Below are 26,391 nucleotides of genomic sequence, written 5' to 3'. Positions count from 1 at the left end.
ACACTTGGGCTGCTTCCATATTTTGGCTATTGTAAATAATGCTGCAATAAACATAGGAGTGCATAGATCTTTTCAAATTATTGTTTTCGTGTTCTTTGGGTAAATACTCACAAGTGGAATTACTGGATTGCAGGGTAGTGCTATGTTTAATTTTTTGAGAACATCCATACTATTTTCCAGTGGCTGTACCAGTTTGCATTTGCATTCCATCATCCAACATTCTTACTCCTCCTCTCAGGACTGCCTCACAACCTGCTGTGAAGACTTGACAATGGCCAGTACCTCTGCATAGATCCTCATGCAGAATGACTAGAAATGGAAATGTATAGTCTCTACTAAAATCCATACTATGAGCTTGAGTCAAATTTTAATGTTGTGGGGTGCAGAAACCACAATTTGCACACCTTTTTTTATTATGAATTTTAGCTTATTGTATCAGCTCTCTTTTCAAGCCCAACTTAATGAATACCTATACATTTCTACACAGTTGGTGGCTGAATTCTAATATGAACACTTTACTCAAAAGAAAATCTTGACCTCTATAATCAATCTCCTGAAATTTTCAACAAGCATGAATAGATTTAAATTTCCAAATTAAAAAAAAATATCAAGATACATTTAAGACCTATTTGAATAGAAAATGAGAAAAATAAATGAAAATGGCAAAGGAACAAGTATAGTTCTGTCACCTCCTTCAAATTTTCCAGTAAAAGTAGAAGTTGGAATATGTCTCAATGTCCATATGTAGCTTTTACAGTTAAGAAGAGCTCTATAAATGCCTTCTGGTTTTTGTATCATTTGATAACTTTTTAATGTTTATTTATTTTGAGAGAGAAACAGAGAGCATGAGCAGAGGAGGGGGGAGAGAAACACAGAATCTGAAGCAGGCTCCAGGCTCTGGGCTGTCAGCACAAAGCCTGACATAGGGGTCGAATTCAAGAACCGTCAGATTATGACCTGAACTGAAGGCAGATGCCCAACAGACTGAGCCACCCAGGCACAACCTCATCTGATGATTTCAGTGACTATCAAAGCTTTAGTTTTCTACAAAGAAACGTAGCTCTTGATTCTGGGTCCTGAAAGGGAATGTACAAGATGAGACTGAACACTTTATGCTGGAAAACAAGGAAGGACCAAAAGGACACAAGAGCCAACCTGGAAAACTCCTACCAGCTACACATGATATAATCTGGATATAAAAATAATGACTGCAGTGGACTAAAACACATTAAATATATAAACAAACATATGACTTACCTTTGGAGATTGTTTGAGCTGTGGCTCATTATTAAAATAAATGAAGGGAAAAATCAATGTGATCTTACCCATCTTTTAGGGCAATCAAGTAATTGATAAATGAAAAGTTTCTCTTTTAAGAATTCCTACTAATGTAAATAGAATGATAGAATTAGAAAACTATATGATAGGGGCACTTGGGTGGCTCAGTTGGTTCAGCATCTGACTTCGGCTCAGCTCATGATCTTGCAGTACGTGAGTTTGAGCTATGTGTCAGGCTCTGTGCTGACAGCTCAGAGCCTGGATCCTGCTTCAGATTCTGTGTCTCCCTCTCTCTCTGCCCCTCCCCACCTCATACTCGGTCTCTGTCTCTCAAAAATAAACATTAAAAAAACTTTTTTTACATAATAATAGTATCTGAATGTTAATCTTAACATCACTAAAAGTGAGAAAAGACACATTGTATCTCATGTGATTCAATAGAAAGTACACACCACCTATGAATTATTGTCCAAAAGAATATAAATTGAATCTAATAAAGCCTCTGCATCTAATTAACAATTTACAGGAAAAAGAGAGGATACAGGGCAAGTTAAACAGCATCATAAAGATGCAATTAGTCAAATCTAGAATGTGGGAAATTCTATAGAGCAAATAATCTAATTTCTTCAATTTGAAAAACGGCATAAAAATTGGAGGTGTGTCTAATTTGCAGACTAAAAAAGACTTAAGAGACATACTAATCAAATACAGTGGATGACTCTCAACTGAATCTTTATCTGAATGAACTAACAGTAAAAAGGCATTTCTGAGCTATCTAGGGAAATGTGAACACAAAGTACTACCCATGGTGGCAGCCAGGCAAAGGGGCCTTGCTAGTCACTTAATATGGGGTGGGTAATTGACTGTCCCAGCTGCTAAGGTCTGAATCCACCATGGTGTTTAACAGAGGCCTGTTTCCTACAGCTGCTCCTCACCAAAAAAGGAGCAGAGCAGGAATATATAGTCAAGCCCACTCCTGTAAGATGTGGGTCTACTTTTATGAACACCAACAGGCACCTTTGATTTGAGGACTTTTACACCTTGCTAAAACTCTTTTTGAACTGCACTGTGGATTAAGACTTCCTGCTCAGCCATCCTTCCCGTTTTCCTTCATAGTAGTCAAACCTGTACCAATGTCTTCCCAACCTCCCCTAGCTCCTGCTTACTTACGAGTGTTTTCAAATAGCATTGAAATTGTTAGGTGGGATAACACTGTGGTTGTTTTTTAAGTCCTTATCTAATAGAGATACTCAAATATTTATAGGTGAAATGATAGGATGATTGAAATTTAATTTTTTTTTTTCATTTTACTTATTGTTGAAGCAGAGGGGAAGAGCAGCAAAGGGAGAGAGAGAATCCCAAGCAGGCACCATGCTAAGTGCAGAGCCCAACACGGAGCTTGATCCCAAGACCCTGAGATCATGACCTGAGCCAAAATCAAAAGTAAGACACTCAACCGATTGAGCCACCCAGGCGCCCCTGAAATTTAACTTTAAAATACCCCAGCAAAAAAAGAAAAAAATGGGGGATAAAATAAGATTCGTAAGATATGGATAACTATTTTCTCAACTTTTTTGTATATCTGAAAATGTCCATAGTAAGAAATGAAAAATACCTGACTAGTGATCCTCAAAACTATCAAGGTCATCAAAAATACAAAAAGTCTAAGAAAGTGTCACAACTAAGAGGAGTATAAAGAGACATAACTCCTAAATGTAGTGGGGTATCATAGATTGGATCCTGGAACAAAGAAAAGATATGAGAGAAAAACTAAGGAAATCTGAATCAGGTATGGATTTTAATAATAACGTATCAATATTGGTTCATTAACTGTGACAAATGCACTATACTAATGTAAAACATTAGTAACCAGGGAAATTGGCTGTGGGATATTTGAGTACTCTCCATACTACCTTCATAGTAATTCTGTAACCTAAAATTGCTCTAAAGTATTTAAAAAGCAGAAGAAAATAATTAAAAAATAATAAACTATCTCATCATGTAAGAAAAAAATGATTCGAAATTAATACATAATAGACTTTAAATTTTTTCTTTACTCGTTGGGATGCAACACTTGATTTCTCCTCACTGATCAATTAGCTAGAAATGCTACTGATTTTCTGAGGTCACAGAGAGTAAACTCTGAAGATTCAACCTCCCCATACGCCACTCGATAGGGTCCACACATGGAGAAAAAAAAAAAAGACAAAACCAACAAAAGCAAAACTGTAAGTGATGAAACATACATTTATTTATTCCAATAAAGTTTTAAAATTTGAAAAAAAATGCATTATTGTTACCAAAAACCTTTAGACAATAACAGAGATCGAGCTTAACACAGTAAAACAAAGATTTCATTCCACAGTCTCTTGGACTTAAGAATCCATTTGAGTTCCAGAGATAACACTAAACTAATGTAGTGATGTCAAGCTGCCAGTATCCATGCTGGGGCTTTTCCTGATACAGTCTTTTGCAATATAAGCAACAATGAAAAGATTCCTTTTTTTTTTTTTTTTTACAAGTTCATGTTATATTATTTATACACTGTCCAAAAAGAAACCCCCAGATCTTTATTTAAAAATAGAAATGTGCAATGCAAATCTACAAGCTTTGACCTGCATCAGAATTACCTGAAGGGCCTGTTAAAACATAGATTGCCGAGCCTCACCTCATTCAGGTGTCAGGAGTTTCTCTTTCTAATAGGTTTCTAAGTGAAGCCAATACTACTAGTATGGGGACCACACTTTGAGAATTATTAGTATTTAATAGGACAATGATTACATCATAAAAGTGAATATATCACAGCATAAGCACAAAGCACTGCTTTGTGGCTTTGAGCAAATTACTCTTCCCAATCTGTAGCTTGCACAAGTTTTAAAGAAGTGAATAAAAAAGCATCACAGCACTTAACACAATGCCTGGCAAACACAGCTACTGAATTACTAATTATTTAATGTTCTTGTGCTATACTACATTAGGGTTACAGTTGTGCTCAAATTGTTAACTAAGTGAGTCACTATGCTTAGCAGAACCTCTTAAGCCTTAAGCCATACACTGATCTTACAGGAGCTGCAAGAAACAAAAGGCACTTTTAGGCCCCCTATGACAATCATTTAGCATTTCCAAAATGTCCATTCACTCATCCCATTACAATTTTCACTGATTCACTTTAAAGAGTGCGGTTAATGTGACAGTTACTGGCATAATTTTACTTTAAATTATTGATGTTGTTCATTGTTCCAAATCATCCACACATGAGTCTTTCAATTTTCTATGGAAAACTAGTAATTTTCCGACTATCTTTAACACTACATATCAAACAAATGCATTTTTACCAAAAGTGATTTTCAGGTTCTTAAAAGAAAATGGAATTTCCTATGGCTCTGATAGCTTTGGTTACACTCCTGTACTACAAGAATGATAAATCAGATGCCTATTAATTTTTCTTAATAATTTGTTTCCATAAGGCCAAGATGTCCACAGATGACATCATGTACCTTTGTTTAACCACAGTAAATAGTTCACATTTTAAAGGAATGCAAATATTTCTCTAGATATAAACCTGTAACATAAAGGCTGTGGATTTCATGTCCCATGATATGTCTAAACAGAAAAGCAACTGCTTATATATGTGTTAAGACTATAACTTATACTGAATAATTCTGCACATTTTAATGTGAATAACACAAAATTCTTATTTTGCTTTTCTTTCACATGTGTAAAGTCAAAGTCCAATCTACTTTTACTAACTGGTTCATATTAATTTTTTCATATCTCTCATCTATGATATCAAGTAGGTAGTTTCTTCCTTTATTAAATGCATCTTTATTCAGCCACACAAGTTTTTTGAAAGTGAAGAATAAAACTGTGCATTTTGCATTTTGTCCAGTATTAAAAGGGAAGTTTTGCCTTCTAGCTTCCTTTTCAACGTTATCTGGTTAGATATCAAAATAAAATGGATTATAAAGGATATTATAACCAGTCCTATCTCTTTAACATGAAGGTCCAACATCATATAAATTCTTTCCAAGAAGTTGGCCAGGAAGAAAAGGTAACTAACCTCTTGTAGAGGTGAAAAGAAAAACCAGACACATGAGATTAGTATATTGGTAGTATACAGCTACTGACAGAATTGTGTGTATGCACAGAGTGAATCCAGAAGAAAAAAAATAGGAATTTGATGAAGTCTAAGATAAGGCTTCCAGATACAATTAAGACTAAAAGGTCTTGCAAATTTTTTCAATAGGCTTGCTAATGGAGTAGGTTCTTATATAAGGACTTGAGACATTATCTAAACAGTCTGACTGAAGGATGCTTGTTCACTTGTTAGACATGTATGACATTACTGACAAGATTAATTTAGAGTTCTAGAAGTAAAGAAGACTGATTAGCTTGTGCAGGTGTATGAAGAATGACACATTAGCAAAAGGTTATGTAAACCATTTACTCAAAAAACAAAGACCAGATTTTTACATTCCCAGACCCCTACTTATCTTTTTCAAACTATGAAGGGCCTGAAATTCTTTGAACACCATCAGATTTAGTTGGGAACAGCTCCAATTTTGAATTAAGGAATTATTCGTGTAGTTTTAAAACACAACTAAAAATTTTCAATCAGATTGAACATTTGTACACTTCCTCACTTATTCAAGAAGTCCCACCATTAATGTATACAGATCTTATCAACACTGCATTTTTGTTTTTTAAAACATTATTCTTTCTATAATAATATATACTAAAGATTTAAAAGTACTGCATACTCTTTCGGTAAGAGGTACACAAGTTAATTAGAATATTTGCATTATCCCTTAACTTCAAAAATAAAACTGATGGTCAGAGTTTTACTGATAGTTCAGGAATAAAAACATAATTAGTGTTGAAAAATAAATGAAAATTTATTTTTTCATTGAGTATTTAAGAATGAATCTATATCGTTGACTACTCCATAACAAAACCTATGCAATGGGAATTATGAAAGCTCCCTACACAGTATTAATGTGGTCAATAAATTATCCAGGTGTTTTCCTCAAATGTTTAATTACCTGAATTAACTGATTTTTCAACGAAACAATAAATTTTAGTTTTCTTATGGTTTTTGCTGATAATAACAGCCATCTGATACTTAAACTTAGAAGAAAAACATAATAAAAACCCTGAATAAAATAGGCAGATCTGTCAAAAAAAAATTCACCAAAAAAGGTAATATACATCTATTAGGCATCTAGAGAGAGATTCAAGACAAAACAGGCACATAATCGGTGTCCGAGTGATCATCACTAACATTCTATTATTACCAAAATAGTATGTGCCTGTATGTGAACTGTTAGATGTAAATGTCTTAAAACAACCAGTAATCAATAATGTATAGAGAGCATACCATTAACAGGTTGGTGTATCTGAAATGCACTGAACTGTTTCTACTTTATTACTGCTATAAATTCCTTAACAATGTTCTTTTCATAAAGCACAATTACCTAAATGAAATATGGTAAGATACTTCCCAATATACATCAGGTCTTCCAATCCACCATTCAGTAAATGCTGCAGCAAATTAAATGGTACCTATTACTAGACCTAAAAGACAATGGCTAGATAATTAATACCAAAAATACACTTTTGAATTAACTATTTAGATTAGACCAACTAATGCTAATTAAGATTGTATTTTGTGCTATTGACACATACTACATAGATTGTACACTGCTAAATGGAAAGGCTGGTCCATGTCCCTTTTTAAAAAACCTCTATAATAACTATAATGATATACCTAGTAGACTACTAAATACTTGCCAGAAGAACAGATATGAAAATTTAATGTATTTATACTCCTCATCCATAGTCCTCTCGCATACTCACACGTAATTATTTTTAGAATGGGGATATGATTTTAACATGCTGTAACAATCCAGCTAAGTAAAATAAAACAAAAACAAAAACAAAAACAAAAACAATATGGGCTCAGGTTTTCTTGGGTAGTTTTTCAAGTCTTAATACTGAGAAAGAAACAACTAACTTCTATACATCAGTGAGAAATTTAACAAAAGGCGGGAAGGCACCTGATGAGCAAGACGTTTGTTGTCTATTGGTATTATGCTTTCAGTTTAATAGAACAACAAAAGTGGCACTAGTTCTCAGACAAGTAACACAAATTACAATGCTGGTTGATGGGATGCCCTTTCCTTAAGAGAGTGAGCACAGTTCCAAAGCAAAGGAAGTCAAGCTTACTGTTACATATTAGGAATGGTTTAGATACAATAGAAGAATGTTTAGCGCTGACTTTGACATGTTATTTTAAAGTTCTGATTCCTGAATGCTAGTTCTTTCTCACTTACTACTGCTCCCAATGAAAAGCTGGTGTGTTGGTTTCTTTTACTACAAAGCGAAAATATATGCCTGAATCTTGTAACAGGCTATTAACAAAACCATGAACAGTTATTAAGGGCCAATACTGCATGGAACTTACTAAGCACTGACTCAATATTATAAAACTATAAAAAAGATAAAAGAGGACTATCACTGTACATATGACTATTGTCTAGAACACCAGATCAATGATCAAACCCAAAGTCTTTCCTGTTTCGTATTACAATGTTGAACATATGGGCATGTCTATTATACTGACTTGCATTGTTTTCAACAAAGTATTAATGGACTCAAATGTTACATTTTAATTTCTAATTATAAAAATCCAGATTAACTGTGAAACTATAAGCGACTTATAAATGAGGTAGGTTTTTCACCTTAAGAATACATTGCTTTAATAACCATAATTAAAAAGTTACTTTAAAATAAAAAGAATACATTGATTCATGTATCTGCCCCAATACCTAATTTTCTATGTTTTAAACTGTTTGAGCCGGTGTAACAGTGCTAATCTCTAGATTTAGTAAATTCCCTTAGAAATACACAAAATGCCACCCTTTTCCCCTCTAAAGGCAACTGTAGTGCAATAAAATTAATGACAATTCTAGAAGAATGAAATGGAGATTACTTTGTAAGCCTTAATACATGTCAGAAATCAGGGAGATAAGTCATGTTTATTTTAGTTAATAAACTTACTGTTTTGAAAATAAGATCATAAACACATTAAAACTTTGAATATGCTTTATTATGCCATAAATTCCCAGGAAATAGAAGAAATATAATTTCTGAATGGAACTAATAATTTCACATACTAGCACTTTATTGTCAACAGCCAAGTTTTCTAAAGTAGTGCACATGTATTTAAAGTTAACCTTTTTAAAATCTCAATGCTTTTTTTTTAATCTCAATGCTTTTTATAAATTTTAAAAGGAAATTATAGCAGATCCTACTTAATTTTTCACTATTCAGTGTAAAAATCTATGTGTGATATAAATAAACATTTTAAGAACAGGGGGAAGGACTGCATGTGAATTGCTTTGCCTAAGCTGTTAGGCTCCTGTACTAGGTACCATTATGTAAAATATCATTGTTGGAATTTTTCCTAATAAACTGAAGGAAAATTTTTAAAATACCTCACTCTTTAAAAACATCAATAACTGGTATAAGTTTAAAAAGGAAAATGAAATATTCCTTTACTTACATATGGACTAAATAGAAATTTAAAATAATTTACTGAAAAACCAGCACACTAATATATTTTACGGTGATACTGACAGCATTTTCACAACATCCAAAACTTCGATGCAAAACTAGGTAATACCAGTATTTCCGCCACATACCGAAGGGTAACTGAAGGGAGAGGAGCGTGCCTCACAGCCAAGGCAGTGACTGAGCCTGGCGTACCACTGTGACACGTGGGCAGCAGGTGGCTGTTCCCAGGCTGGGTAATGTTCTCCAAAATGATGTCCTTATGTAGTAATTCTGCAACTATATCAAGTTTGGTAATCTAACATTGACCTTTTTGGTAAATATATATAGACATATGAAAACTTCCCCAGGGGCCAGATAAATTATTAAATAAACTAAAAGGAAACAAAATGCTAGTAGCTAACATACATTAATTCTAGGGTATCAATGGAAGATATAGGAGGATATAGACAGCAGCTATTTCCAAACCTAGGTTATGATCAGAATCATCAGATGGTAAGCTTTAAAAATTCTGTCCAGGCTCTCAACCTAAATCTAGCTAGAAATTACAGTCAGGGAATTCTTTGTAAGCAACCCAAGTGATCCTGATGATTAGCCAAGGTTGAAACTTCTCAAGTGAGAAGCCAATCTAACTAACCACAAGGAGTTTTAAAATTCAAAATTTACTCTACATTTGGTCCAACTGTTTCACTTCCCTATTTTTCTAATAGTCAATAATGAAGGAAATTGGCAAGTGAAGAAAAAGAGTCAGCAGGGTACCCAAAATGGGTTTTACTATGTTTAACTGGACAAAAGGATTATCTGTATACGGTTTACAATTCAACTATCAGACAGACATTTCTTAATGTTAACATATTGTAAAAGAGGGGGTTTCCTTACTCAGCATGAAAATATAATATAAAACAACTCTAAACATCAATAATATTTAATAGAAAATTTGTATAATTCTTCAAAATTTTTAAAAATTGTTTTTAAAAATCCAATGTTGGAAAGAAAATCCCTTAAATTTGAGGTAGGGGAATAATTCTTTCACATGAGACCACTGTATCACAGTGTTATTATTCTCCAAGTTAGAAATAAGGAAAGTATTTTGGTACTATTTTTGTTTATGTACTGTTTTGTAAATATAAGTATAAATGTTTTTGTGGATAAATATTTTGGTTTTTATTTAATGCAAATGATAATTAAAAATATGGATTATTTTTTATACATTGAAATTGTACACACTCTCCAGGACTGATGAATAAACAACTTTTTAATATCCCATGTTCACTTATAAACCTTGAAATAATAAAAAAGGTAGGACCTACCCAAGAAATTTTATAATGAAATTATAAAATTGTATGTTTTTCAGAAGTGATTTAAATTTGTTTTCAACATTCAGATACAAAACTGTATATTTTAATGTACTGCAGCACAATTCAAGTATTCTCTAATATTTTTCTTTAGCCAACTAGTCATGGTATTAAGTGACTTTTCCTAACAGCTTTCCTTTTTAAAGATGACCGTTACACAAAACGGTGTGACACTCTCTAAATTGCTGAAAATAAGTTGAAAGAACAAATGACAGTAGAAATGAGTTTCTGAGTGAATCAACAACACATAAAAGTTTGCACACATCAGTAATAAGGCATTTGCAGGTAACTCCCCAAAAGTATGTGAATTCATGTAAACAAAGACCATGTATATTCCTTCAGGGAGAAAATACACTACCATAGATAAAATTTTTCAAATGGTTGTGACTTTATACCATATATTATTTGAATACCACACAAAACCAAAAGAGGCATAACCTGCCATTTTAATAACTGAAAGATGTTACTGAATTGTGAAATTGAAGGTTGATACTCTTATGAAATAATGAAAAAGAAGTATCTTGAAAATAAACATCCACTGTTTTCTAGAAATAAATATACATACTTAATGTATTGCAGCATAGGAATATTATCCTAGCATTAACCATAACATTCAATCAGTAGTTCTAAAATATTTTTTCCACACTGGGACTTGAATCTTCTACCTTGTTAGCTGACCAACAACTTTCAAAAGAGTTTTATTTTCTTGCTTTAGTTGTTCATTTTCATCTTCTATGTCATCTAGGTCCTTAAGGAAACAAGAAAAAAAATAAAATATGAGTTTTTAAATACTTAAAAATATTCTAAAGTGATAAAAACACTTAAAAATACAAAGAAAATTCACACAAGCATTTAATTTGGAAAGAAGGGTAAGTTCTGAAAACCACTTTAGATGGAATATGCCCCACCTGACGGCAGCACCCACTACTCAATTCCTCATTATTATCATGATAACATGCATCATCTCTTGCCAGATTTTTCAGTTTTTCAAGAGAAGCCAAAAATCAGGATTCTTTAGCTGTGAATCTTAACCTATCTCCCCTTCCCCCAAATTGAGGGCTGAACACAATACATGTGTGGGCAATATGAGGTTCAGGGCTTCAAACTGCAGCCTGTGTCAAATGAAGTAGAAGATGATTGAGGTACAAGTTCTGAATGTACTCCTACCATCTTGTACAATCTTTAACAAGGATGTCTCTTGTGGGGTGGGAATCTGGGGAAGCGACAGAAGGAAGGCATACAGAAAAGGAGCTCTGGAGCATATACAGTTGATCTGATTCAATTCAGCTTAGGCTTCTCTATATTTTGTTTGAGGAAAGGTTTTAGAGCTTAAAAAAAAATGAAAGCCAGTAAACTAATCACTCTCAAGTTTTAAAGTTATATGATTCCAGGTCTATGTTCCCTATATTAATCCTAGTACCCAGGTATACAACAAATTTGGTAAATATAAAGATAATTCCCTCTAAGTTTTAATGAGAAGAAACTTTTTCAAGGCAGAATGTTTACTGATGGTCATAAAGGCACATATTTTTAGATTTATCCTTCTAATTCAAAAATCTAAAACTTGGAGCCATCAATTTAAACTATAAATGTGCTACTGAATAGCAGCACTCTGATATCCAGTATACTGCCTTTGGACAATTAGGTAAATGATTTTAAAATGAGCAAAAACAGAATCTGTATTTACTCACAAACTAAATGAATGATATTGGGAACCTTAACTGTTGAAAACAACAATAAATATACAGGATTCACAAAATCACTACAACTGAGACCTGCTTAAAATTTAGAATTAAATAATAAAATACATTTCTGTATTACTAGATTATAAACTCTGAAGAGCAGGTGTTTTAATTATTCTAATGTACATAGTGCCTAAGAAAATGCTAATACACACAGACATCAAAAATATTGTCACATTTTATTAAGTCATATTCCAAAACCAACAGAGGACCGCCTGTGTTCTAAGCCAAGATGAAAGGCTATCTACAAGAATGGAAGAGCTCACTTAGAATTAGGAATATGGGATACCTGCTGTCAAATACTGTCTTAGCTGATTACTATGTGATCACCACATATGACCTTGAGCAAGTTAAACTCAAGTTTCTCAGTGTCCTCATCTACCACCTGTAGTTAATGCCTCAGAGCTTTATTAGAATGGGTCTGCACATAATGAAGCGTCTTTAGTTTCTCTTCTTTCATTGTTAGAGTTCAGACTGATTAGGAATCTATTCCTTTTTTCCCTGAAGCAAACCTATTTCTTTCCTCCATCTTACCTAAAGCTTTCCAAAATGCAAAACATTGGTATCTCTTCTCATCACCATTACCTAAGTATGGCCTAGCAGTAATACCTGATTCTTAAGCAAAAAGTAAATTCTAGGGCTGAAAACAAGAAAAAGCAACAAACAGCACTAATCGAGACCTTGAGGTAACCCTAAAACTAAAGTAAGAGATACCTCTATATAACTGGAGGGAAAAGGTGGTGAAAATATACACAAAGACATCTGGAGTTTCTATGTCAAGAAAGTAGCAAGTTTAATTCTTCACTGAGGCAACTATGTGCCAACACCCTTTTTGATGTGTGGTGGTGACCAAGCCTCTCACCTCCAGACTAACAAAACACTGAACAAATCTGTTCATCAGTCCATCACCCAAAGAATAGCATTAACTGAATACAACTGATAACTGGCCAGAGGAAATCCACTTATAGAATGAAATGATGGTTCTTATTACCACAAATTACCATTTCATTATCAAAATAATGAATTTAAGTAATCTTTTCATATAGATGTATTTTCACCCAATTGCCGGGAAAAATAAAAAAGAAACCATACAAGTGAAACGTGTGAATACTCACTCTATTTAACAAATCAATTTCTTCCTTGAGTTTTCCAATCATTTCCTCTTTATCTTGCATTAGTCTCACAAGTCTTAAGTTTTCTTGTCTTTCTCTTACTACTTCCTGGTAGATACAATTACAAAGCATTAATTGGGAAGTAACTGGTTGCTTTTAACCTTAAATGACATCTATCTGCCACATCTGATGAAGTACCTTAGATATATGAAGATTTCCAACGCATTTCTTAAGTCACTTGCTAAGGGAGGGAATAACCCATCCAGGAAAGACCCAAAGAATGAGAGGAATACAGGAGTTGTATATTTCTGATTAAATCTATATTTACACAATTCTTTAACACATACTAATAACCCAATGACTTACCCTCTTTAGTTTATCACCACCCTTAGTAATGAAATACCTTATTTTTTTTAATGGATAACATCCTGTTTGAGGAAATTCAAGCTTTTTATTTGAAATACAGGGATTTCAAAATTTTTTTTATTGTTTATTTTATTTTTAAGAGAGAGACAGAGTGTGAGCTGGGGAGGGGCAGAAAGACAGGGAGACAGACTCCAAAGCAGGCTCCAGGCTCCGAGGTGTCAGTGCAGAGCCAGATGTGGGGCTCGAACTCATGAACCATGAGATCATGACCTGAACTGAAGTCAGAGGCTTAACCAAATGAGCTACCCAGGAGCCCCCAAAATACAAAGTTTAAGAAAAGGAGATGGGGGCGCCTGGGTGGCTCAGTCGGTTAAGCGTCCGACTTCAGCTCAGGTCATGATCTCACGGTCTGTGAGTTCGAGCCCTGCGTCGGGCTCTGTGCTGACAGCTCAGAGCCTGGAGCCTGTTTCAGAATCTGTGTCTCCCTCTCTCTCTGAACCTCCCCCGTTCATGCTCTGTCTCTCTCTGTCTCAAAAATAAACGTTAAAAAAAAAAAAAAAAGAAAAGAAAAGGAAAGGAGATGGTTTCATGGAAAGTTCTAAACAGAAAAATAATCGTCTTCAATTTTACTTGTGGCTCTGCCAGTTAATGGGTAAAATAAAAGACCTGAAACAGATGACTTGTTTTTAAACTTTTCTTTTTTAAAAAATGTAACACCTTTTTCAAAGAAATACTATTTAGAATCCAGGTCCTTGGGGGCGCCTGGGTGGCTCAGTCGGTTAAGCGTCCGACTTCGGCTCAGGTCATGATCTCGCGGTCTGTGGGTTCGAGCCCCGCGTCGGGCTCTGTGCTGACAGCTCAGAGCCTGGAGCCTGCTTCCGATTCTGGGTCTCCCTCTCTCTCTGACCCTCCCCCATTCATGCTCTGTCTCTCTCTGTCTCAAAAATAAATAAACATTAAAAAAAAAATTTAGAATCCAGGTCCTTGGGCTGGGTTGACTACTTTGGGGGCAAAAGGAAAGCAGAACTGAAAAACGTCTGAGAATTTAACTTCTTTCCTACTAACCCTTAGAAAAAGCAGTCAGCCGGCCTCATTAATCAGAGGCTGCCAAATTACTAGCAACTGTATCCAAACTCCTGTGGAACTTTAAAAACCTTTTAAAGAAACCCTTGAAACCTATGAGACTAGATGTGTTCCTTGAAATTTTCATTTGTTATTTAATGTTTATTTATTTATTTTTGAGACAGAGAGAGACAGAGTGTTAGTGGGGGAGGGGAAGAGAGTGAAGGAGACAAAGAATCGGAAGCAGGCTCCAGCCTCTGAGCTGTCAGCACAGAACCTGATGCAGGGCTCAAACTCACGAACCATGAGATCATGACCCAAGCCGAAGTGGGACATTTAACTGACTGAGCCACCTAGGCACTCCTTAAAAGTTTTTTACTTAAACCCACAGAAACTGGTATCAAAGTTGAGATGTGAACTATAAACGATCATAATGCTATAAAATTTTTTTCATTAAATTTCTGCTTAAAATAATCTTTATATCACAGGGAATAATTTCAACTCAGCAAAAAACATATTTTCAACAATCAGAAAGGAATTCAGGACCATTATCAATTTTATGGGCTAAATGTCTACAGGAAAAAACCTGAGATCATATGGTTAATAAATTTATACCAATGTGCATCTGACTTGTTTTCAAAGATACTCCTGAACAGGTTTATTCTGACAATTGTTTCAAACACCAAAGATGGTTCTAGGCTTTAACCAGAACCCAGAAGAAAGTCTACATATGATAAACTGTACAGATAATATAATACACACAGTAGTATATATTGCCAGCATAGACATGACATTGTGAAGACAAAGACAAAGACTGTCTTTAATGTATTAGAGGTAACCCTTGGCAGAATGGGAGTGTCAATTAAATATTAAGGAATACAAGAATTGGCTCCATTTCTAAAAGTTTTAACATCAACAGCATTGAATAGGAAAGTATAAGGGAATCAGAAAATGCCTAACCACTAATGCATCTGGAAAATATATATTTAAGACAGTAGTTCAATGCTGCTACTTGACTATATATGGAAATACCAATTAACACTAATGATATCTTCCACTAGTGCCTCTCATTCTTTTCACTTTGTTGGCACTCTGTCTCACACAAATTTCAGATTATTTTCAAATGCTATGAAAGTTAAAAAAAAAAAGGAATCTCAATAGCATATTAATTTTACCAACCTTAAATAATTTGTAATTCATACCTTTTCAAGATCTTCAATTTTCTTTTCCAACATGCTACTTGAGACCAAATTACCTGAAGCATTTGCATCCCTATTATATCTGCTGAACCCACTTCTATCTGTTCGGGGATATCTACTTGAGACATCTTCTTCAGAGGCAGTAGTTGTGCTGTGGAAATAAAAAGCTGTATTTTATAAAGAATCTAACACTCAGCAAGAAAAATGCCAAGAATATTTTCTATTCACCATAAATAATTACCACTCCCCAAGAATACGTGGTCATAGTAGCCAACTCGTATATAACTAAAGAAGTTAATCATTATTCCAACACATTGGAAAAAAAAAAAAAGGTTAATTCTTTTGACCACTATCTACTGAGTAGCTGCTAAGTACCAGACACTGTTCTGGGTACTAAAGATGTAACAGCAAACAAAGACATGGCCTCTGCCAAAATTTCAGGGAGCTTTCAGTTTAGCAGGGAATATAACCAATTATAATAAAGCAAGATGACCAACACAGTAAGTGTCTGGTATTAGGAGAACGATGACAGGAGACTTAATGAAGACTACCTGTGGTAAAAACAAACAAACAAACAAACAAACAAACAAAAAACCCCACTTTGTTTTTCCTTTTTTTTCTTTTTTCTAAATTCCAAACCATCATGGACCAATACTTTCATAAGATCAAATAAAAATGAACTAGTGGAAAAATAAAAGTAAAAAAAAGGCCATATAAAATACAAGTCCAATGTTTTATTAGCCACACCCATTAAATTATATTTCAATAATATATTTAGAATGAACAGAAAAAAGAATCACAAAAAATCATGTATTTTCATTGAAGTATGCATATAGGCAATCATAGAAAAGTTATCACACTAATAACTTTCATCATTTCATAACTCTAATTTAACCCAAAGTGATGCGTTAAATAGCAACTCTTCATATTAAATACCAATTCACAGTCTCTGAACTAATAGCATATATGCTAATATTTAAAGTTTTTAATGCAATATGAGGTTGCTTGTTTTTTGTATTAGTTATCTATTACTGCATTAAAAATTACACCAAAACCTAATGGCTTAAAACAACACACACTAACAATCTCACAATTAATTTCTGTTGGTCAGGAATCTGGAAGCAGTTTAGCTGGGTGGTTATGTTTCGAGGTCTTTGTGAGGTTTCTGTCAGGGCTACAGTCATCTGAAGGCCTGACTGGGCTAGAGAATTTGCCTTTATGCTCACTCACATGGCTGATGGCAAAAGGCCTCAGTTTCCTATTGGCTGTTGACCAAAAGCCTCAGTTCCTCAGCAGGTAGGCCTCTCCACTGGGCTGTTTACAACATGGCAGCTGGCTTCCAGAGAGAAAGGAACATGGCAACCAAGACAGACACTGCAGTATCTGCTATGACCTAATCTTAGGAGTGGCATACTATCACATCACCCTCTACTGCAGGAAGGGGATTACAAAGATGTAAATACCAGGAGGTAGGGCATCCTGGGAGCTCTCTCAGAAGCTGGTTACCACGAAGCTAACTGACCTGTTCTAGGTTAAATTGATGACAATGCTACCCACAAGGGACAAGATATATCTAAACTACTTCTGTGTTTTGTTTCAATAGCACTCATAACAGGAAACCTGGTTTCATAGATGTATGTTGACAGGAACAGAAGATACTTTAAAGAGATTTCAGCTCAAGATACTCATTTTTAACTTTCACCCCAAATCCAGAAAATTATGCTTTTTAAACTCTGTGCCAACACCAGTAATTTATCCATCAAAATTATAGTTAAATCTGAAATAGCTTTTGATGAAAAAAATGGATTCCTGATCTATTAATTTCCTATGCGTGGGTTTTCTTTTAATAAAAAAATTTTAAGTGCGTCTTACCAAATTTGTAAGGTATTTGATTTTAACATTTTATAAAATGTGCACTACAAAACTCATCACTACTTTACTGATAATTGTTACTATACTGTAAGACCCATAACAATTTGTGGAAACTTTCTCCCAAAATTTCTAACTTTCATTTTCCTCCTATGATATTATATAACATTAAAAACATCTGACACAGTTTCCTTGCATGGAAGGCTAAGATCATTTTTAAAAAAGAATAAAGATATCAGGCAAATAAGTCTAATTCACATATTTACAAAGCTGGGGACCAAAATGGTTGCTTATCTTGCAAAAACATGAAGCTTTCTTCCCAAAGTTCAAGTACTTTTATCTGAAAATTTCCCTTTGAAAATTATTATATACCTTAGCACACAGTAACAGTTGGCTAGTTCAGCTTCCAAACTATCAGTTTTTTTAAATATCAAAAATTACAATTCATACTTTAAGTGAACTACTGTTAATTTAGCTGATATAGCATGGCTTTCTCAATGAAGGGAAGCAGGACATTGATTTACATTATGGTATGTGCTCACTTCGGCAGCACATATACTAAAATTGGAATGATGTACATTATGGCACAAGTTCCAACATTTTTTGTCACTGTCTCTCTTTAATCAGAACATACCCCTCCCCACAAAAGCAAAGCAAAACTCCAAGCCACATTTGTTGATTTGTTAACTCTTCCAAGTTTTACATGATTTAGAGTAAGTTGTGTTTGTCAGCAAGGAAGTTGAAAAATAAATTCTGCCTTCATATCACTGTCATATTAAAATCAATGGGTCATCCAATTGTAACAAAAATTACTTTGCTATCCTTATTTGTCCAAGAGTTGGTCTTCTGTATCACTAAACTGTTCCTAAATATATCAAGCTATGGTGTTGTCAGAAAGTATTACATAAACTACCTTCCTTGCTACAGATTTATCCAACATCTCCAAGCCAACACCTTTGTCTTGTCATTTGTCTGTAGTTTTTTTTTTAATGTTAGTAACATGAAATGAGACTTTAAAAGAAAGTAACAAAGCCCAATGATTCCATATGAAAACCCGAAGATCTGCTTGTGTCAGTTTCTTAACTGTAATATTTCTTTCAAATAATGCATTTGTGGTTGTGAATGTATTTATGTAATGCACATAAACGCCACTTAAGTTTTGATGGTATTAAGGCTGTGAAGCCAGCACACCGCTACAAATAGGCCACTGTGGTTTTAGCACTTCCCCACCAATTATGGCTAAAATTGAACTCAATACAGACATTCCTCAAAGACACTTTGGGTTTGGTTCCAGACCACAGTAATGAAGCAAGTATCACAATAAAGAGAGTCAAATGAAACTTTTGGTTTCCTAGTGTATATAAAGTTGTATTTACACCATAATGTAGCCTATTAAATGTACAATAACATTGTTTAAAAAAAATGTTCACACTTAAACTTAGAAATATTTTTAAAATGCTAACCATCATCTGAACTTTTAATGGAGTCATAATCTTTTTGCTAGTGGGGGGGTCCTACCTCAGTGTCATGGCTGCTGACTGATCAGGGTGGTGGCTGCTAAAGGCTGGGGTGGCTGCAGCAATTTAGCAAAATAAGGCAACAGTGAAGTTGGCTGCATTGATAGGACTCTTCCCTTCATGAACAATTTCTCAGTAGCATGCAATGCCGTTTAATAGCATTTTACCCACAGTAGAATTTCTTTCAAAATTGGGAGTCTAAGCTCTCAAACCCGGCCAACACTTTAGCAACTAAGTTTATGTATTATCTAAATCCTTTGTTGTCCTTTCAACAATCCTCACAGCATCTTCACCAGGAGTGAAGACGTAAAAACCCATCTCAAGAAACCATTTTTCTCTGCTCATCCATAAGAAGCAACTCCTCTCCAGTAAAGTTCTATCATGAGATTTCAACAACTCAGTCACATCTTCAGGCTTCATTTCTAATTCTAGTTCTCTTGTTATTTCTACCACATCTGCAGTTACTTCCTTCCTCCACTGGTCTTGAACCTTCAAATTGTAAAAAACAAAAACAAAAACAAAAAACAACACAGTAACTACAAAGTACAATAAGCAAAGTGCAATAAAAAACAAGGTTTGCCTGTGTAGAGAACTAATGCTTCCCAACAAAACTAGCACAAACTCTTTTGGTCTGTAACTCTCTAAAATTATCATCATTTGGTTTACTACTAGTGCCACATTCAGAAAAGGTGTATGTTTTCTTATTATAAAAGTCTAGTACCTAGATTTAGATAATACAAATAAAAGAAATTGAAAAGAATGAAAAAGATTTTTAAACTTAGTTTTATTATACATTTACTTTTTAATTATCTCATTTATGAAAGAAGTCTGATTAAATTTAATTAAAGATTTTTTTTTTTAATTAAAGATTTTTAAAGTGAATAAATCCTTGTTGTTTTTTTCAGCTCTTACACATTTTGGGTTACAAATGACTAACATAAAAATAACACACATGGAGCAAAATATACATTCTTCTCAAGTTCACATGGTACATTCACCCAGACTAACCATATTCTCGACTATAAAGCCCACCTTTACAAATTTAAAAGAATAGAAATCAGGGGCGCCTGGGTGGCTCAGTCGGTTGAGCGACCGACTTCGGCTCAGGTCATGATCTCGCAGTCCATGAGTTGGAGCCCCGCGTTGGGCTCTGTGCTGACAGCTCAGAGCCTGGAGCCTGTTTCGGATTCTGTGTCTCCCTCTCTCTGACCCTCCCCCGTTCATGCTCTGTCTCTGTCTCAAAAATAAACGTTAAAAAAATTTTTTTTAAAAATAAAAGAATAGAAATCATATAATGCCTGCTCTCAGAACACAACAGAATTAAACATGAAATTAATAGCAGAGAGATCACTGGAAAACTGTAAAATGTGTAGAGATTGATTAACAGACTTTTAAATAACACATGAGTCAAAGAAGAAATCTTAAGAGAAATTTTTAAATGTTTTGAACTAAACAAAAATGAACCCACAGCTTAAAATTTGTGAGATACAACGAAAGCAGTGCTTACACAGAAATTTGTAGCACTGAATGCATATATTAGAAAAGAAAAGAAAACCTAAAATCAATACTTTAAGTTTCTACCTTACATAACTAGAAAAGGGAGAGCAAATTAAGTCCCAAATAGGTAGAAGAAATGAAATAAGAATGAAGGCAGGAATCAGTGAAATTGAAAACAGGAAACCAATACAGAAAATCAATGAAACCAAAAACGATTTCTTTGAAAAGAGCAATAAATTCAATAGGCCTCTAGCTAGGAGAGAGGACACAGGTTATTAATATCAGAAATGAAAAAGGGGACATCACTTTAGAGCCCATGGACATTAAAAGGATAATAAAGGAATACTGTGAACATCTCTACCCACAAATTTGATGACCTAGGTGAAATGAGCCAATTCCTTGAAAGATATAGTCTGCTAAAACTCACACAAAAAGAAACAATGTGAATAGGCCTATATCTCTTAACGAAATTGGATCAATAATTAGTAACTTTCCAAAACAGAAAGCACCAGGCCCAGGCAGGTTCACTGGTGAATCCTACACCAAACATTTAAGGAAGAATTATACCAATTCTCTCAAATCTCTTCCAGAAGACAGACGCAGAAGGAATACTTCCTAACTCATTCTGTAAGGCCAGCATTACCCTAATGCCAAAACCAGATGAAAATATCACAAGATAACTATAGACTAATATTAATATCTCTTATGAACATACAGATGCAAAAACCCTCAACAAAATATTTATAAATAAAATTTAACACTCAAAAAATTGTATTAAGTGGAATTTATCCCAGCTATTCAAGGCTGGTTCAACATTTCAAAAATCAATTAAAGAACTGACAGCTTTCCCCTAAGGTCAGGAACAAAACAGGATATCTACTCTAACCACTTTTATTCAACATAGTACTGGTGGTCTTAGCCACAGCAATCAGAGAACATAAATAAAAGTCATCCAAATTGATAAGAAGTAAAAGTCTCCTTATTTGCAGATGATACAATACTATATAGAGAAAACCCTTAAGAATCCACAAAAAAAAAAATACTCAAACGGATAAATGAATTGAGTAAAGTCACAGGATACAAAAATAAATGGACAGAAATCTGTTGCATTCCTATACACTAGTAATGAAGTAGTAGAAAGTGAAATTAAGACAATTCCATTTACAACTACATCAAAAACAATAAAACACCTAGGAATGAACTTAACCAAAGAGGTGAAAGATGTGTACTCTAAAAACTACAGAAAGTCAAGGTGACACAAAGAAAGACATTCCATGCTCATGAATTGGAAAAACAAATATTGTTAAAATATCTATACTACTCAAAGCAATTTACAAACTTAATACAATCCTTATCAAAATACCAACAGCATTTTTCACAGAACCAGAACAAACAATCCTAAAATTTGTGGAACCACAAAAGACCTCAAATAGCCCAAGAAATCTTGAAAAAGAAAAACTAAACTGAAGGTATCACAATTCCAGATCTCGAGTTATATTACAAAGTGGTGGTAATTAAGACTGTATGGTACTAGCATTAAAAAAAAAAAAAAAAAAAGCATAGATCATTGGAATAGAATAGAAAACCCAGAAGTAAACCCACAATTATGTGGTCAATTAATCTTTGACAAAGGAGGAAAGAACATACAATGGGAAAAAGACAATCTCTTCAACAAATGGTGTTGTGAAATTGGACAGCCACATGCAAAAGAATGAAACTAGACCACTTTCTTTCACCATACACAAAAAATAAACTCAAAATGGATTAAACACCTAAATGTGAAACCTGAAACCATAAAAACCCCTGAAGAGAGCACAGGCAGTAGTCTCTCAGACATCAGCCATAGCAATAGTTTTCTAGATATGTCTCCTAAGGCAAAGGAAATAAAAGCAAAAATAAACTATTGGGACTACATCAAAATGAAAGGCCTCTGTACAGTGAAGGAAATAACAAAAGTAAAATACAGTCTACTGAATGGGAGGAGTTATCTGCAAATGGCATATCAGATAAATGGCTAGTATCCAAAATACATAAAATATTTGTATAACTATATAAAGATGTGATACAACTCAATACCCCAAAAACAATCCAATTAAAAATGGGCAGAAGACATGAACAGACATTTCTCCAAAGAAGACATAGAGATGGCCAATAGACACATAAAAAATACTCAATATCACTCATCATCAGGGAAATGCAAATGAAAACTACAATGAAATATCACCTCAAACCTGTCAGAATGACTAAAATCAACAACACAAGAAACTACAAGTGTTGACAAGGATGTGGATAAACAGGAACCTTCTTGCACGATTGGTGGGAATGCAAACTCGTGCAGCCACTGTAGAAAATGGAATGGAGGTTCCTCAAAGAATTAAAACTAGAACTACCCTATGACCCAGGAGTCGCACTACTGGGTATTTACCCAAAAAATATGAAAACGCTAATTCAAAGGGATACGTGCACCTCTATTTTTATTGCAGCATTATTTACAAAAGCCAAGATATGGAAGCCTATCAGGTGTCTATCAATAGATGAATGGATAAAGAGGACACATACAATAGAATATTATTCAACCACAAAACAAGAATGAAATCTTGCCAGTTGCAACAACATGGATAGAGCTGGAGGGTACAATGTTAGGCAAAGTAAGTCAGTCAGAGAAAGACAAATACCATTATGATCTCACTCACATGTGGAATTTAAGAAACAAAACAAATAAGCAAAGGGAAAAAGGGGGGGGGGGAGAGAAACCAAGAAACAGACTCTTAAATATAGAGAACTGATGGTTACCAGAAAGGAGGTGGGTAGGGAGATGGGTGAAATAGGAGACTGGGTTGTGGGGGAGGGACGCGCCTGGGTGGCTCAGTCAGTTAAGTGTCTGACTTCGGCTTAGGTTATGATCTTGCGGTTCGTGTGTTTGAACCCTGTGTCAGGCTCTGTGCTAACATGCCTGCTTCAGATTCTGTGTTTCCCACTCTCTCTGCCTCTCCCCTGCTTGCACTCTCTCTCTCTCTCTCTTTCAAAAATAAATATTTTTAAAAATGTGTTTTAAGAAATAGGGAGTGGGAATTAAAGAGTACACTTATGATGAAAAATAAATAAAATGATAAAATAAAACAAAAAACAAAAACCAATAAAAGTAACCCATCACATCAAGGCTGACAAAGAAAAATCAAATGATCATACCAATAGATATAGAAAAAGTATATGACAAAACCCAGTATCTATTCATGAAAAAAATTCTAGACAAATAAAGCACAGAAGAGAATTTCCTCATCTTGATAAAGGATACCTACAAAAACCTACATCATACTAAGTGGTGAGACATTTGAAGCTACCCTGCTAAGACCAGGAACAAGGCCAGACTATCTTTCACCACCCCTTTTTTTTTTTAAGTTTGTTTATTTATTTTTTGAGAGAGAGGTAGAGAACACAAGCAGCAGAGGGGTAGGGCAGGGGAGGACAGAGGATCCAAAGCAGGTTCTGTGCTGATAGCAAAGAGTCAGATGTGGGGCCAAAGTCGGACACTTAACTGACTGAGCCACCTGGGAGCCCTTCACCACTCCTTTTCAACATCTTGGAGGAAGTCCTAGCTAATGCAACAAAACAAGAAAAGGAAATAAAAGGTATACAGATTGGGAACACAAAAATAAAACTGTATTTGTTCACAGATGACATGACATCACTGTTTATATATAAAACCCAAAAGAATCAACAAAAAAATTCCTGGACCTAACAAACAATTATAGAAGGGTTGCAAGATACAAGTTTAATACACAAAAATCAATCAATCACTTTCCTATATACAAGCAATAAACACATGGAATTTGAAATTAAAAACACAATATATTTACATTAGCTCCCCTCAAAATGAAATACTTAGGCATAAATCTAATAAGAAAGTACTATATCTATAAGAGGGAAACTACAAAACTCTGATGAAAGAGATCAAAGAAAAACTAAATAAATGGAGAAATATTCTTAGCTAATGAACAGGAAAATTCAATATTGGCGAAGTGTCAATTCTTCCCAACTTGATCTATAGTCAATGCAAGCTCAAACAAAACCCCAGCAAGTTATTTTGTAGAGACAAACTAATTCTAAATTTTACACAGGGAGGCAAAAAATCCAGAAAAGCTAACACAATACCGGAAAACAAAACTGGACGACTGGTTATACCCAACTTCAATACTTAACTATTAAGCCAGAGTAACCAACGCAGTGTGGTACTATTGAAAGAATAAATAGAGCAATGGAACAGATAGAAAGCCTAGAAATAAACTCATAGAAATAACCCATGACTGATCTTTGACAAAAGATGGAACAAAGATAAAACAGTCTTTTCAACAAATGCTGCTGGAACAACTAAACATCCACATGCATAAAATGAAAAATTAAGACAAAGACCTTATGCCTTTTATAAAAATCAACTCAAAATGGATAACGGACATAAATGTAAAATGCAAAACTTATATAAACCTTCTAGAAGATAGCTAACATAGGAGAAAACCTAGAAAACCTTAGTTATGGAAAAGACTTTTAATATTCAACACCAAAGGCATAATCCATTAAAGAAATAGTTGACAGCCTGACTTCATTAAAATTAAAACTTTCTACTCTGTAAAAGAAAATGTTAAGAGAATGGGAAGACAAGCCACACTGAGAGAAAATACTTACAACAAAACACACCTGATAAAGAACTATTATCCAAAATTTACAAAGAACTCTTAAAACTCAATAAACAACGCTATTAAAAAATAAGTCAAAGACCTTAATTGACACTTTATCAAAGATATGCAGATGGTAAATAAGTGTATGAAAAGATGTTCCATATTATGTCATCAGGGAAATCCAAATTAAAACAACAATGCACACCCATTAGAATGGCTAAAATCAGAAACAATGAAAACCCCAAACACTACTGAAGATTAGAGCAACAGGAACTCTCATTCACTGCTGGTAGAAATATAAAATTGTACAGCCACTTTGGGAGGCTGCTTGGCAGCTTCTTATAAAACTAAATCTACTCTTAACCATATGATCCATCAATCATGCTCCTTGGCATTTACCTGAAGAAACTGGAAGCTTAGGTCTGCACAAATATCTGCACAGGGATGTTTATAGCAGCTTTATTCATAATTCCCAAAATTTAGAAGCAAACACAATATCCTTTCATAGGTGAATGGACAGATAAACTGTGGTAGATCTGGAATATTACTCAGTGCTAAAAAGAACCTTAAGTGCATATTAGAAGTGAAAGAAGCCAATATGAGAAGGCTATATAATGTACGATCTTAATTATATGACACTGTGGAAAAGGTAAAACTGTAGAGTAAGATCAGTAGTTTATAGGGGCTAGGGGGAGATTTAAAAGGGGGAAGGATAAACAGGTGGAGTACAGAGGACTTTCAGAGCAGTGAAAATACTTTCAGAGCAGTGAATATACTCTGTATTGTATCATAACTTTTAATTATTTATGATACAAAATTTTTTGTTTTCCCAAAACTGACTATAATATTTTTACTGAAAGTACAGGCGAATATGCTTCATTATTTCTTAGGATCTTATTTTAACATTTTGTGATACAGAGATTCAAAGCACTAGCTCTAAGATCAGTTTGCATATTTGATCTTTAATGGCTGTCATAACAGAAAGAGATAACTTAAAATAAGAATTAAAAATTTTAAAACCTTTCACTTAAAACCCAAAATAAGCAGGCAAGAAAAGATCTGATTTTGTAGATTTTGCCAGCTGGACAATCATGTGATCATCTTTGCATTTATATACTTGGTTTGATATTTTTTTTAAATTCTACCCCC

At 34.2% G+C, this 26,391-nt stretch overlaps 1 protein-coding gene across 3 annotated transcripts in view; it reads right to left on the bottom strand.

Annotated features, from left to right (window-relative positions):
* PAWR (pro-apoptotic WT1 regulator) overlaps nucleotides 1-26,391 on the bottom strand; it is a 136,532-nt gene that overhangs the window by 4,368 nt on the left and 105,773 nt on the right. For 2 of the 3 annotated variants that reach the window (XR_002081585.2, XM_019455193.2), the window contains exons 4-6: nucleotides 15,690-15,837; nucleotides 13,063-13,167; nucleotides 10,871-10,953 (exon numbers count right to left, since the gene is read on the bottom strand). Coding sequence is in view for 2 of the 3 variants with exons in the window: in XM_019455193.2 (XP_019310738.2) it covers nucleotides 10,871-10,953; nucleotides 13,063-13,167; nucleotides 15,690-15,837 (336 nt within the window). In the remaining variant the exon portion in view is untranslated. Of the gene's footprint in view, nucleotides 1-3,507; nucleotides 10,954-13,062; nucleotides 13,168-15,689; nucleotides 15,838-26,391 lie in introns of those variants that run through there. The other variant, XM_019455195.2, reaches the window with a different exon arrangement.

This window comes from Panthera pardus, unplaced genomic scaffold (genome assembly GCF_024362965.1).
Source record: "Panthera pardus isolate Hobbes unplaced genomic scaffold, ASM2436296v1 HiC_scaffold_6, whole genome shotgun sequence".
Taxonomy (NCBI): Eukaryota; Metazoa; Chordata; class Mammalia; order Carnivora; family Felidae; genus Panthera; species Panthera pardus.
The sequence above is the reverse complement of the archived record's forward strand: the minus strand, read 5'-3'. Positions and strand labels throughout refer to the sequence as shown.